At 40.6% G+C, this 15,467-nt stretch overlaps 1 protein-coding gene and 1 long non-coding RNA gene across 3 annotated transcripts; both read left to right on the top strand.

Moving 5' to 3' along the window:
• Positions 1 to 2,395: 2,395 nt before the first annotated feature.
• On the top strand, positions 2,396 to 4,539 carry LOC308689848. The gene is made up of 4 exons (XR_014030069.1): positions 2,396 to 2,530; positions 3,280 to 3,461; positions 3,871 to 3,954; positions 4,051 to 4,539. It is a non-coding gene; the product is annotated as an uncharacterized lncRNA (long non-coding RNA).
• Positions 4,540 to 11,385: 6,846 nt separating this feature from the next.
• Positions 11,386 to 15,467, top strand: LOC308689462 (uncharacterized protein). Of its 2 annotated transcripts, XM_081363173.1 has the most exons (4): positions 11,386 to 11,607; positions 14,001 to 14,399; positions 14,936 to 14,970; positions 15,125 to 15,467. In XM_081363173.1, exons 2-4 carry the CDS (start codon positions 14,079 to 14,081, stop codon positions 15,153 to 15,155), a joined length of 387 nt encoding a protein of 128 aa, XP_081219299.1. In that variant the 5' UTR covers positions 11,386 to 11,607; positions 14,001 to 14,078; the 3' UTR covers positions 15,156 to 15,467. The 2 variants fall into 2 exon arrangements, with proteins under 2 accessions (XP_081219299.1, XP_081219300.1); XM_081363174.1 differs by lacking the exon at positions 14,936 to 14,970.

Here is a 15,467-nt window from a genome sequence, read left to right on the forward strand (position 1 = left end):
AGACCAATCACAACACACTGGGCCATCTGACCAATCAGAGCAGAGTAGACCAATCACAACAGACTGGGCCATCTGAACAATCACAGCAGAGTAGACCAATCACAACAGACTGGGCCGTTTGACCAATCACAGCAGAGTAGACCAATCACAACAGACTGGGCCGTCTGACCAATCAGAGCAGAGTAGACCAATCACAACACACTGGGCCATCTGACCAATCAGAGCAGAGTAGACCAATCACAACAGACTGGGCCGTCTGAACAATCACAGCAGAGTAGACCAATCACAACAGACTGGGCCGTTTGACCAATCAGAGCAGAGTAGACCAATCACAACAGACTGGGCCTTCTGACCAATCACAGCAGAGTAGACCAATCACAACAGACTGGGCCGTCTGACCAATCACAGCAGAGTAGACCAATCACAACAGACTGGGGCGTCTGACCAATCAGAGCGGAGTAGACCAATCACAACAGACTGGGCCGTCTGACCAATCAGAGCAGAGGAGACCAATCACAACAGACTGGACCATCTGACCAATCAGAGCAGAGTAGACCCATCACAACAGACTGGGCCGTCTGACCAATCAGAGCAGAGTAGACCAATCACAACAGACTGGGCCGTCTGACCAATCACAGCAGACTAGACCAATCACAACAGACTGGACCATCTGACCAATCAGAGCAGAGTAGGCTCTAGGATAGGGGGGGTTTAGAGAGGCCGAATCCTTGATTGATCCGTTTCAGACACTAAGACAATTAAGGTGATGCTGCAATGTATATTATGAGAAAATTAAAATGTTTTTTTTTTTTTACCTTTGATGCATTTAAACCTATTGTAGGAGAACTCCGAATCAAAATTTCAACCTTTAAAATAGCATAATTGTCCAGGGCCATAATATTGTTCCAGGGCTATGTCCAATCACAGTCACAGTGAATGCCTGGCCATCAAGGCCAATCCTCATGTGCAAAGATAGGGGTCAGTGATCCTGCTGTACTCTCCCACATTCTGGCATTCCCAGCTCAGGGGTTAAGGCATCACCGAGCTGTTGATGTGGGAAACGCTGTGAGGGAAGTTGACGTATAAATGTGGGACAGAAGCAAAAGGAGAGAGATGAAATGAAAACGATAGATGGACAGATGGGAGAATGATAAATGTTTCGATGTGTGTATACCATTTGGGTGTAATTTAGGCTTTGAAGAATGAGTCAGATGCCTGGGGAGCGCAATGTCTCACATTCATCATCTACTCAGTAGGGAGTTACAGCAGAGGCTGTAACGTCCTGATCTCTTTGCATGTTGTTGGTGTTCACAATAGAATAAAATGGTGATTCAAATCAGTATGAAATTTGCAGCTCATAATGTATTTGCCCACAGCTTATCAGTCCATTGATATTTAAGTGCCTCTGAAAGACTCAAAAATCTATGGACCTATGGGTGTTCATATGTGCATATGAGTGGAACATGTCAAAATTTGATTTTTGAGTTATAATTTAAATTGAAGGCGTGTTATTCATTATTTGTTGTTTAATTATGTCAGTCCTGATAAGGGGACTATAATAGAGGACTACATAATTGTTTCTGGAATTGGACGGTGTATATTTTACTGAGAATTATTTAAATTAAAAAACAACATGAGCATGGACTTGCAGCTATAACTTTTATGAAATGTGACTCTAATGCAATAAATCAATGCACATGCACACATACCTAAGTGTGTGCGTGTAAGTTTGTAATTTGAGTGGTGGTGGAATGTGTGTGTGTAGCATATAAAGCAATCATGAAGCAAAAAAGTCAATGAGATTTATGATTGGGAATGATTTCAAGAATGCATGATTTTTTTTTCTCATACTTGCTGGGAAGAAAAAACACATGCATGCTTATGAATGTTATAGACGTGGCTTGAATATGGGCTTTATGTCATAATTTGTGATAACACAAGTAGAGTACTTCAAACAGGTTCATACCAAAGCTACATGTACGGACATCCGGCAATACTTGGTTGATACATGAAAAGGTTAACATGGCTTAATATTTGTATTAAAAACAATGACCAAGAATAGCCAAATTTCTCTTGAACAGTATTTATACTATCAATTATACGTCTGGGGTCGCTATGATTAAAAAAAAAAAAGTATACTTTTATTCAGCAAGGAAAGAAACGAGCGGTTTGTGTGAGAAAACGAACAGTATTTATATCGTTTTGACCTCTTATACACAGCCACGTCCAAGTGATCTGATCTGAGGGAGCATTATAGATATATATACACTACACAGCAAATTTATGGAGTTGAAAAATCCAGAGTTAGGCAAAAAAGTGCGAAAGAGTTAGATTTGTGAGTTTATTTTTTAACTCTGACTACAGTTTGTGTTATGGGATACTCCCTGTTTGTGTTGTATTTTGGAGTTTATTCAATGGTGTTCAGAAGCGTGTTTTAACACTACATCTGGAGTTAAATATTAAGAAGTGCGCCACACGATCGAGTCACGACCCTGGTGCAGCACTAAAGGCCTAATGGATCCGCCTTGAGGTATGTAAAAACGTTTTTATTACAATATATATATATATATATATATTCAAAATGTTCGATATTTTCTGACAGAAACACGTTTTGTCGTAGCTGTTGCATTATATGTGTGTGTACTAACGTCAATGACCGTGGCGAACGTGGTGTTTGAATTGAGTGGCTGTTAGCCTGTTTTGTGAGTTTTTTTCCCCTCGATTAAACGAACTAACATTAGATAGGCTAACCGTCTTTCACACCGTGTTTCTGAAAATTAGTTTTTTTTTGCCGTCAAATGGTGACTCAACTCAAGAAACCTTCTTCTGTTGAGCTTCCATACGTTAATGCCGACGAGGTAATACACTTTATACAGCCATGGAACTTTATGCCTGTTTTACAGACGTCCTAACTGCAGTGTCTACCCTGGATAATAATATATTTGAGCCGTGAAAGTGTAACGTTTGGCCTGCAACGGGTTTGAATTGTAATGATAAACGTTTTAGACTAGTGAATAGTTAAAAAAGTGCGTAGTTTTCAGCTTAAACATTTTTTTATTTTATTTTTTTTTTGCATTTTCAATCACACTAACATAACAGTTAACAAAAATTACATGTTTTCTCTTTAATGTCAGTTCACGATGTTGATAATAGTGCAACGTGAATGTAAAGCAAATTCTCTCGTCAAAGCCAGCAGGGATGACTGTGATTATGAAAATTGTATCAAAAATATTACATTACATTAGATGTCTGAATGGTTGTCTTTCCTTTTTTAATTAGATTTTGCAAGACTTCTTACTGATGTTTGGAGCAGAGGTTGCTTTAAGTTTCCTGGAAAAATGGAACACCAGTTTTAAAGAAAGTCATCCAGGAGGCCAGGAGGAACCTTAAAGAGACTGCTCTCCTAAAACAGCTTTTGAAAGCTGCACTGAATGAAGTATCTGACACTACTGATGATCCAGGTACAGTCATCATCAAAATAGTAATGTTGTTACTTGAGCCAATCAATCTTCTGGTTAAAAAGTTTTTATTGATTATTTCCCAAAAAGTCTGCTAAAAACACTTAATACACAGTTATTTCTTAATGTAATTTATTATGAAAGCTCATGAATTCATGCTTTGTGAATGCTTTTCATAAATTTTACATTAAAAAAAATCATGATGCATGTAAGAACATAGTAAGAGTAAGTCCCCTTGGCTTTGGGCATGTACAGTATCCAGTTTGCTCTCCAGCACACAATAAAAAACTACTAATAAAACTACCCCAATAATATTTCATCATTTTGATATATTATGATACACAATTCACAGGGCTAACTTAGAGATGCCCTAAACATACTTTGAAACAACTACGTTTTTTTCTGTCTCCAGAATGGGACAGCGACATGGCTTCTTTACTTGTCCTGCTGCATCTTCTCACTCCACAACTGGTGGAATCTGGTGAAATTTCACAAGGTTTGTTAAGACAACACTATCCTACTCCAAATATTGTAGTTAATGCCTATTTTTAAACAAATTGTTTATAAAGAGACATTTATGTTGTGTTTCAAGTCATTCCAAAGCCTTGATGATCATATCCTGACCACTGAAGGAAACCCTCAGCTATACCTTCTTGCCTCAGGGACTTCGAAAGCACAGGTTTTCACCTTTTACATTGTCTTGGACAAAAAACTCTTGCCTTGTCAGTCATGTACATCCTTGGGTGCTTTTGACAAGCTGTTCAAGTCCCATTTAAATGAGTTCACTGTGAAGTTGTTCATTGTTACTTCATCTGATGTATAAGTGTCTATCTCAGGTTACACAATCCTACTGCACTACATGTTTTTCTATATAATCCTGCAGTCTTGATTTTATATAATGAAGTGATGTGTTGTTGACATTGTTTTATACAATTTAATTTTTTTAGTTGGCACTCTGTTAGCTGCATAAATGTAAATGTTTTGCTGTTAGATTTTTACAGTATTTTATTTTAAATTGTGTCCATACATGGAATTTTTAAACCAATGTATGAATTTGATCAAATAAAAGCACTGAGTTGAGAGTATGGCGTTCAGTATATCATTTTCACATAAAACATTATATTATGTTAAATATATGTTAACTCTAAGAAGTGTTAAATGCAATATTTTTTAAGCGTTGATTTTTGACACTGTTAAGGAGTTCATATTATAAATAACTAAATTTTAGAGTTACAATTACTCTCTGTATGATTTGTATTTTAACTCCAGAAAGAGTTATATTTTAAATCTGAAAAAGTGTTAAAAATTCAACACCAAGAGCGGAGTTATTTTAACTCTGCGTTGAAGTCTATTTGATGGTCACGCATGTACACTCAAATTGAGTTGATTTTAACTCGCATGGAGTTTATTCCAAAGACCAGAATTTGCTGTGTAGATGTCGCCTTAAAGACATTCGTTCCAATGAACTGCCGTAGACAAGGCGACATCTAGTGTCTATACACCAGTCTGCGTACACGTCACACACCAGGATGCGCGCGCGCCCTCAGATCACTTGGACGTGGCTGTGTATAAGAGGTCAAAACGATATAAATACTGTTCGTGTCTTAGGCCATCAATGTGTACTTACGATGGGGAATTGTTTAATTTGGACGATGGAGAATTGTTTTAATTTGGACTCTGTGCATGCTCTTTGAGACAGTGACCATAGACCTGCATCAAATGACTGAGAGACTAGAACGGTTTGACCTAAAACTATCAAAATTGAAACTACTGCGGAAACAAAGACACTTCTTCATCTTGGATGCCCTTGAGGTAAGCTAAAACATACCAAAATTTAATTTCAAAGTGAACTATCCCTTTAATCCATCAGATTTGTCTCTGTATTCAGTTCATAAACACTTTTGTGTTTCTATCATATTGGGGACTTTTTATACTGAGCTAATGATATTCTCTATCCCCTAAACTATGTTAGATTTTCATTAAGACATTGTTTAGTGTGTTTATTCCTCTTGGGGACTCCCTTCTATGTAGGTGATTTCAGATTTGACTGACATTTGGACTGCAGAATGTATAGCTGAGCCAAATACACTCAGACGGGTTTGGATGTTTTTATTTTGATAGTAAGGATAGTAAGTAAGAATGTGTAGTGTAAATAAGCTGTGTGAGAGGTCTTCATATGAGTCTGGTGTTCTAGTCCATGTGATGACATGCAGGATATTGAATTTGACAATTGAATAATGAAACAAACACAGTCCCTTTTCCTTTTCCTCCAGAGTTTATGACAACATGAAAGCCCATATCCACCACAGCATATAAAATTGGTAATTGTGAGATAAAGTGCAAGATAAGACCTAAATAATGTATGAAAGACAATAATATCATAGTGTTTTTTTAGGCTTCGCCTCCTAAAGTCTTCACAGTGATATTCTCATATGATTTAAATGTTAATTTTTTTATTTAATACATTAATGTTTAACATGGTAAATGTTCAGCTTTATTTAAAAAAAGTCATTCATTCTTTAATTGACCCAAACAGAACGAGCCACCAAAATATCATGTCATTTTCATGAAATGTCAAGTTCAGTAATAAATGCATAATTTTACTGTAAAAAGCTTTCCTCTTGCTTTTACACACACACTCAGACATACATATAGAGACCACCGTAGATGGCAATAATTGGTGTTCATTAATATGTGTATTTCCATAAACAATGAGATTCAGCAGCACTGCGAAACAGGAGATATGTTGAAGTTTGTTTATAATATGCTGTCTCTGGTTTATATGAAAACAATTGATCCCATGACACAGTTTAGGATAATTTAGGATTATTTACATTTACAAAAACTCTCCTCTGGGTCTGTATGTCAGTTTATGTTCTGTATAAATGGATGATGCTCTAATGCGTCCAGTGAGAATAGTATTGGAGCTAGATATTGTAGGGAAGACTCTGTAATATTCTGTTAATGGTTGTTTAAAAGGATTGCTGGGGTTTCGTGTGGCCAGCTTTCCTCAAAGCTTTACCCCTGATTCTGCTCTCTAATCTGATCCCCATTTTATTGCACAGGCTTTACGTTCAGAGACCTTATGATTCAGCTCTTAGCCCGGATTACCACCTTCTTTCTTGTTTTCTCTTTACTGCTCTCTCTAAACCACCTTGAAATGCATTGTGGGTATGAATTAGTGATATTGACCTTATTTTTCAAAGCTTGTGACTGTTTTTAATCTTTGTAAGATTTTTTTTAAAGCTTCGGTGAGTTGACATTTATTTTTGTGTGTAAAGGTCAGTATTGTCATGTCTGCTTGTTATTATCTAAATATATGTGCATATAATTTACAGATTAGTTTTAATATTTTCAACTTTGTTATAATAAAAATATGTATTTATTTACATTATTATTAATATTATATCATATTTGTTTTTGTTTTGAGTATATACTATATATAAGTAAAAAAATAAGCCCAAAGCCTGTTTAAAATAATGCCAATAGTCTACACATAAAAACATAAATATTGGGGTCCTTATGATTGTAGAGGATTGTAGAGGATAGTTTGTTTAGTTAGACCCGGCTCCTTGTTTTTCTTGTGAGACCTGGCTCTGCTGGTGAAGCTCCCTCAGTGTCCTTTAGCCTGAAGCTGCTCACTCATTATTGCATCCTACAGAATCTGACACGACAGGAACAGCAGTGCTGTGACCAGACTCTCAAGCACATCTCCACATCACAACATGGAGCTGGTCACACATATTGATCTGAGTTCCACAAAACACTGTTGTGAACTGTTGCAAAATGTGCTGCAAAACCTTTTCTGTCATTTGTTTTGTTTTATGTTATGTTATATGTTATATGTTATGTTATGTTATGTTATGTTATGTTATGTTATGTTATGTTATGTTATGTTATGTTATGTTATATGTTATGTTATATTTTGTTATGTTATGTTATGTCATGTTATGTTATATGTTATGTTATATGTTATGTTATATGTTGTTACGTTACGTTGCGTTGCGTTATGTTACAGTAGGTCATGTTAGGCTATGTTGTATGTAATGTCATGTCATGTCATGTCATGTCATGTCATGTCATGTTGTTATATGTTATGTTATATTTTGTTATGTAATGTCATGTTATGTTATATGTTTTGTTATATGTTGTGTTGTGTTACGTTACGTTATGTTATGTTATGTTATGTTATGTTATGTCATGTTATGTTATATGTTATGTTATGTTGTTATGTGTTATGTTATATTTTGTTATGTTATGTTATGTCATGTTATGTTGTTATGTTATGTTATATTTTGTTGTTACTTATGTATGTTATGTATGTTATGTTGTTATATGTTATGTTATGTTATATTTTGTTATGTTATGTTATGTTATGTTATGTTATGTTATGTTATGCTATGTTACATGTTACATGTTACATGTTACATGTTATGTTATGTTATGTCATGTTATATGTTATGTTATAATTATGCTATGTTATGTCATGTCATGTTATGTTATGTTATGTTATGTTATGTTATGTTATGTTATGTTATGTTATGTTATGTTATGTTATGTTATGTTATAATTAGGGCTGTCAAAAGATTAATCGCGATTAATCGCATCCAAAATAAAAGTTTGTGTTTAAATAATATATGTGTGTGTACTGTGTATAATTAAATTTGTATATATAAACACACACACATGCTTGTATATATTTAAGAAAAATGTGTAATTGTTATATAAAAAATTATATTTATATATAATATAAATTAAATGTAAATATATACAGTATATGTATGCAAATATTTCTTAAATATATACATGCATGTGTGTGTATTTATATATACAAAATAATTATACACAGTACACACACATATATTATGTAAACACAAACTTTTATTTTGGATGCGATTAATCGCGATTAATCTTTTGACAGCCCTAGTTATAATTTGTTATGCTATGTTATGTCACGTTAGGTCATGTCAGGTTAGGCTGTGTCAGGCTAGGTTATGTTTTGCATGGAACATTCCATTACTATATTGTGCAATTTTGAGGGTAAATCGATTAATTAGATGTATTTTCTTTTATGAATGATTCTCCTGTTGCATCAAGGCACAAAGTCTGTGTCACATTCACCGTCTGTCATCGTCCTGTCTGCACTACACTTCCCAGAATTCCCAGTCATCATCACCTGCACCTGGTCATCATCATCTCTGTCACCTGTTTAGTTATTAGCCATTGTTCTTCATCACCGTCACCTGTCTTCACTCGTTGTCATCTGTGTATTTAAGTTCCTGTCTTTCAGTACTCACTGGTCGGTCAATGTTTTATGTTAGGCGATCTTTGCCTGAGCACATGCTCCCTGTTCCTTGTTTTTGTGAGATTGTGAATTAAAACCTTGGATTACTTCATCTGCGAGTTTGCCTCCTACTTCATCTACCCTGCAGCCTGACAGATTGACCGACCCTAAAAGAAGAAAAGATGGGGAGATTGATTGCGGGGATCTTCTGGCCCCGGGCTCGTAAGCTGGTGTCGAACAGTGCAGACCTGGCTTTGAAGATGTTCGACCCAGCCTTCATGTCAGTCAGAAAAGCCATTGAACACGCCGGACCAGCCGAGCCTGCACTTCACGCCAGTCCAGCCGAGCCTGCACTTCACGCCAGTCCAGCCGAGCCTGCACTTCACGCCAGTCCAGCCGAGCCTGCACTTCACGCCAGTCCAGCCGAGCCTGCACTTCACGCCAGTCCAGCCGAGCCAGCACGTCACGCCAGTCCAGCTGAGCCTGCACTTCACGCCAGATCTGCCGAAGCCAAGGCAGTATGCGTCATGCCCGCCGCGCCTGAGACAGTGAGCGTCATGCCCGCCGCGCCTGAGACAGTGAGCTTCATGCCCGCCGAGCTAAAGACTGACAGCGTCATGCCCGCAGAGATTTTGTTTTCTTTTATTCCGCCGAGCTTGAAGCTCCCTTCGCCGCTGGTTCCGTCCAGCTCAAAGCACTCTTCGCCGCTGGTCCCGCCCAGCTCAGAGCCCTCTTCGCCACTGGTCCCGCCCAGCTCAGAGCCCTCTTCGCCGCTGGTCCCGCCCAGCTCAGAGCCCTCTTCGCCGCTGGTTCCGCCCAGCTCAGAGCCCTCTTCGCCGCTGGTTCCGCCCAGCACAAAGCCCTCTTCGCCGCTGGTTCCGCCCAGCTCAGAGCCCTCTTCGCCGCTGGTTCCGCCCAGCTCAGAGCCCTCTTCGCCGCTGGTTCCGCCCAGCTCAGAGCCCTCTTCGCCGCTGGTTCCGCCCAGCTCAGAGCCCTCTTCGCCGCTGGTTCCGCCCAGCTCAGAGCCCTCTTCGCCGCTGGTTCCGCCCAGCACAAAGCCTTCACCGCTGGTCCTGCCCAGCACAAAGCCTTCACCGCTGGTCCTGCCCAGCACAAAGCCTTCACCGCTGGTCCTGCCCAGCACAAAGCCTTCACCGCTGGTCCTGCCCAGCACAAAGCCTTCACCGCTGGTCCTGCCCAGCACAAAGCCTTCACCGCTGGTCCAGCCCAGCACAAAGCCTTCACCGCTGGTCCTGCCCAGCACAAAGCCCTCACCGCTGGATCTGCCCAGCACAAAGCCCTCGTCGCTGGATCTGCCCAGCACCGAGCCCTCGTCACTGGATCTGCCCAGCACCGAGCCCTCGTCGCTGGATCTGCCCAGCACCGAGCCCTCGTCGCTGGATCTGCCCAGCACCGAGCCCTCGTCGCTGCCCTGCACCGAGCCCTCTCTGGTACCCGGGACTTTTCCCAAGTATTTTTTGGGGGGGGGCCATAGGGCTCCGTCCTGGCCACTCGAGGGGCCATGGCCACCTGAGGGGTCCTCACCACCATGGCCACCTGAAGGGTCTTCACCACCATGGCCACCTGAAGGGTCTTCACCGCCGTGGCCACCTGAAGGGTCTTCACCACCATGGCCACCCGAAGGGTCTTCTCCGCCATGGCCTCCCGAAGGGTCTTCTCCGCCATGGCCACCCGAAGGGTCTTCTCCGCCGTGGCCACCCGAGGGGTCTTCTCCGCCATGGCCACCTGAAGGGTCTTCTCCGCCGTGGCCACCCGAAGGGTCTTCTCCGCCGTGGCCACCCGAGGGGTCTTCACCGCCGTGGCCACCCGAAGGGTTGTCTTCGCCATGGCCACCTGAGGGGTCGTCTCCGCCATGGCCACCCGAAGGGTCCGCACCGCCATGGCCGCCCGAAGGGGCTTCTCCGCCATGGCCACCCGAAGGGGCTTCACCGCCATGGCCGCCCGAAGGGGCTTCACCGCCATGGCCGCCCGAAGGGGCTTCTCCGCCATGGCCACCCGAAGGGGCTTCTCCGCCATGGCCGCCCGAAGGGGCTTCTCCGCCATGGCCACCCGAAGGGTCCGCACCGCCATGGCCGCCCGAAGGGGCTTCTCCGCCATGGCCACCCGAAGGGGCTTCACCGCCATGGCCGCCCGAAGGGGCTTCACCGCCATGGCCGCCCGAAGGGGCTTCACCGCCATGGCCGCCCGAAGGGGCTTCTCCGCCATGGCCTCCCGAAGGGGCTTCACCGCCATGGCCGCCCGAAGGGTCCGCACCGCCATGGCCGCCCAAGGGGTTGTCTCCGTCTTGACCACACCCACAGTCTGCTCCGCCCTGGAGGCTTCCTGCCTTGTCTCCCTTGCCTTGTCTTCCCCGTCAGCCTCCAGGGCGCCCACCCTCCCACCCCCTTGGTCTTTCTACGGCGCGAGGTCGCGCCTACCGGGAGGGGGGAGTAATGTCACATTCACCGTCTGTCATCGTCCTGTCTGCACTACACTTCCCAGAATTCCCAGTCATCATCACCTGCACCTGGTCATCATCATCTCTGTCACCTGTTTAGTTATTAGCCATTGTTCTTCATCACCGTCACCTGTCTTCACTCGTTGTCATCTGTGTATTTAAGTTCCTGTCTTTCAGTACTCACTGGTCGGTCAATGTTTTATGTTAGGCGATCTTTGCCTGAGCACATGCTCCCTGTTCCTTGTTTTTGTGAGATTGTGAATTAAAACCTTGGATTACTTCATCTGCGAGTTTGCCTCCTACTTCATCTACCCTGCAGCCTGACAGTCTGGTTCTGTGATCATCATTTTTAGGAGTGTATTCTTGATATAATCAGATGTTCCTCACCCTTCACAGAAACCCTAAAGGTAGTTGTTTTTATAGTTTCTGCTTTATGTTCTTTATGTTATGATTGCAGATCACGGAATAGCTCTGGGATCATCACAGGGTGGTCTGTGACTCAAAACAGACCTCACTCACTTCGACGGTGCCTTTTTAGGAATATGGATGTAGGGAGAAAGATGACAAGCAAGAGATGAGAAGGAAGTTTTATTGTTTTTGCATTCCTAAAATATTAGACTACTACCTAGATGGGATGGTTTTTGATTAATGAAGTCTTTATGTCAGGAAGAATCATGTTGTTACTGATGCTGCTTCTCACCGCAAATGCCATCTCTGTTATCGCAATTAAAGTGACAATGACAGATGTCTGGGGTCTAGAGCACTTTGATCATTATGACAAATGAACCTACGCACTAATAAAATATTTCTGTAGTAGTTAACCAGGATGCTTAACTTTGTACCTTTGAGAAAACACCCTTTTCTCTTTAATATGAAAGGAAAAAACACTCATCCCGCTGTTTGAAATATGCGTAAAAACATTGCTAATAGCAGCTCCCTCCATTATACCTGAATATATACATGTCTGACTCGAAATGCTTCATGTTAAGAGTTTTATTAAGGACAGATCTGTCACGTTGGTTTCAGAAGCAAAGTAATCATTTCCAGACAGTATATAAATTCTTTTGCAGCCAGTAGTAAATTCCCAGTTTATTCTCCTTGAGACCCCGGGCTTATATGTCGATCAATAAGCACATTGTGTTTATTTACATATCGTGATAATGAAGAGCACTTGTGAATGTGGGCTGCTGTTTAGGAGCCGTTCAGCAGGGAATGTTTGTAGAACGGCAGAGAGATATGACATCAATGAGGAAATTTATCTAATATGTGTGCCATTTAGTTATTTGGTTTTATTATTTTTTTTTTTTTTTTTTTATAATTTTTTTTTTTTTATATACTTCTTATCACATCATTTTCTCATGATTTATTTTTTCTTCTCGTCTTGTCTTTTGGCTATTTTTTCTGTTCTCTTTGATTATCTTCTCAATTTTTCTCTTTTTTTTTTGTCTTAGCACTTAATGTATTTGTTTTGTTTCGTTTTGTTCAAACAAACTTCTTTTATATACTTAGCTTTCAGTTTCACCTCTTCTTTTCATTATTTATTTAATATTTCACCTAATCTAATGTATTTTTGTCTCTTCTCTTTGCTTTACATCTCATCTCTTCTTATCATCTCATTTACTCTTTACTTTTATTGCCTTGTCTCTTGAGTGTTTTTTGTCTTTTCTCAACTCTTTCTTCTTTACTTTATTTCTTGTCACTTCGTCTCGTCACTTCACTTCACTCGCTGCTTCTTATCTCATCTGGCTTTCACCCCTTTATGTTCCCTTCCTGTCTCAACTCATCTTTCCCCTTCACTTTCTGTCGCCTCGATCCTCAGGCATCTCATTTCACAGACAGACAGTTGCAGACAGCACTCTATCTATTCTGTCATGTGGTTTGACATGTGACTGATTCTTTACCTGTTGTTTTCCACAGTCATTTGTGTGTGTGTGTGTGTCATAGAGACTGTGTGACACTTGATCCCCAATATTGACACAAACATGAAGCTCTTCGTGTTTTAATGAATCTGACATTAATTACAGATAGTCTCCAGGTCTGAAATAGCATGCTGTCTCGTTATGTGCGTGTTTAAATAGCAGTTGTTGTATATCTTTTGATGGAAAAATATGTCCATTCTCATGTCCATTCTCAGATAAGTCCTGCACACAGTGTGATGCTCTAAATGAGAGCTTTCATAAGCATCCAAGTAACAGCAGCCCAGAAATGATTCTGTCAACGTTAAGATGACGTGTCATTTGTGCGTGTGTGTGAAACAAAGAGAAAAGCAGTGAGATACCCGGAGCTTGCCTGACAGCGCATAATTCATTTTCTTCGGAATCAAAGCCCATCCACTGTTTTGTTTGTGTGACGTTCATGCACGACCAGAAAGCAAATGATAAGGCAAAGATTTTGTATGCATTTTAAAACATAGCTTATCACACTATGTTCTACCTAACAATTATCTCCCACAATTATCTACCTAAGACATTTAACGCTTGGTTCCAAACATAGTGAGATGCCTCAGTAGGCAGCATGTTAGGCTCATCGGTGCACCCCCGATGGAAAGGTTGGTATTTTGTTGATTAGAAGCATACATAACTTCAACTTACACTTTATTTTCCTTTGCTCTACCTTTATCAGTTCCATCACATTCAACAATTTCCATGTTCTTTGTTTGTTTTTATTGTGTTTTTCTTTTGGTCTCCTAGATTTAGAGAGAAAGATTTTTATCTATTCTTATGATGTTGAACAAATGACTCTCGACTGGGATCAATGATACACGTGAATGAGCTTTAACCCTTGTGCTTTTTGACCCCAGCAGGTCACAGACAGACTGAAACACTCCAGATCTTGAAGACACAAATCTTGCTCAAGAGAAGACTCTCCAGATGCTGAAATGCAAACGAGTGGACCGAACAGCTGTCATAAATCATCTAAAGACTTGGGGCTGGGCAAAACCAGCGGTGACAAAAGAGACTGGGAGCTGTGCAGAACCAGCGGGAATGAAGGAGACTGGGAGCTGGGCAGAACCAGTGGTGATGAAGGAGACTGGGAGCTGTGCAGAACCAGTGGTGATGAAGGAGACTGGGAGCTGTGCAGAACCAGCTGGGATGAAGGAGACTGGGAGCTGTGCAGAACCAGCGGTGACAAAAGAGACTGGGAGCTGTGCAGAACCAGCGGGGATGAAGGAGACTGGGAGCTGTGCAGCGATCTTAAGGTGATTTCTTCTTTTTTCTTCCAAATGACTTTTGTGGTGATCAATATCATTCTACAAATGCTGTCGATTGATCTTATATTGAACCAGGAATACTTTTTTTATTTATTCCCAAACGAATAGTGTCCGGTAACTGAAATAACATGAATGATATTGACGTGTAACCAGCTCTAGAATTAAACAGCTTTTTCTGTGCCACTGACATAAGTGATGTTTCAAACGTACTTTTGATTTCTTTGAATTTTTTCCAGTCAAAAACGTAACTTCAAAAAGGCACTTTTAAAATGAGGCCACAACTCATCTCTTATTTAATGTCGAAAAGCGCACCAATTTTCTGTTGTAAATTGAACTGTCCTGTTGAGGAGAGATTTGAGTCTGTTATTTTAGCACCAGCCTAATCCTGGCCCCCTAAATTTATCCTTCTTTTCCTCTTTAATTTCCTGCTGAGCTGCTCTTTCAGTGAAAGATTATGCAAAAATCTTAAATCCAGACATAAGGTTTATTTTCTCACCTTTATAAGATGTTTTGCCTTTCTACAGAATAATCTGAAAGACACAAGACACCATTTTTCTAGGTGAATGACTTTGTGTGGAGCACTAATGTGAAATGAATGTACATTTACAAACAACATTGATCCTTTTTATGCTATTCTTTTTTTCTTTGCTCTAATTGTCTTGATGTAATAGTCATTTTTGTATTGCATTTTATTCCTTTTACTTTATCAACAGTTATATGAATAATCAACAGACTCATCTATAGGGGACCTTCATTGTTCCTTCAGGTGAAAAATGTCCTGGCACCCTCTGCTGGTAAATAAAAAAAGCCACTTTCAATGCCCTGTGAACTTATATTATCGAGTTTGCGCTTTCTTTTGCATCATACAACAAGTTTAATGTAATTAATTTGTCACATGACATCATAATTGACAAGTCTTGTTTTTTTCATTCTTTGTTTTTATTCTTGTTTATTGCAGCATTTATTATATATGATTTATCCATGCAATCAGTATTTTTTTTTTCAATTCATGTGCCCTCATAATCTTTAATAAAAATAACTTCCCTTCCCTCTGGC

The sequence above is a fragment of the Scardinius erythrophthalmus genome, assembly GCF_964197995.2.
Source record: "Scardinius erythrophthalmus genome assembly, chromosome: 4".
Classification (NCBI taxonomy): Eukaryota; Metazoa; Chordata; class Actinopteri; order Cypriniformes; family Leuciscidae; genus Scardinius; species Scardinius erythrophthalmus.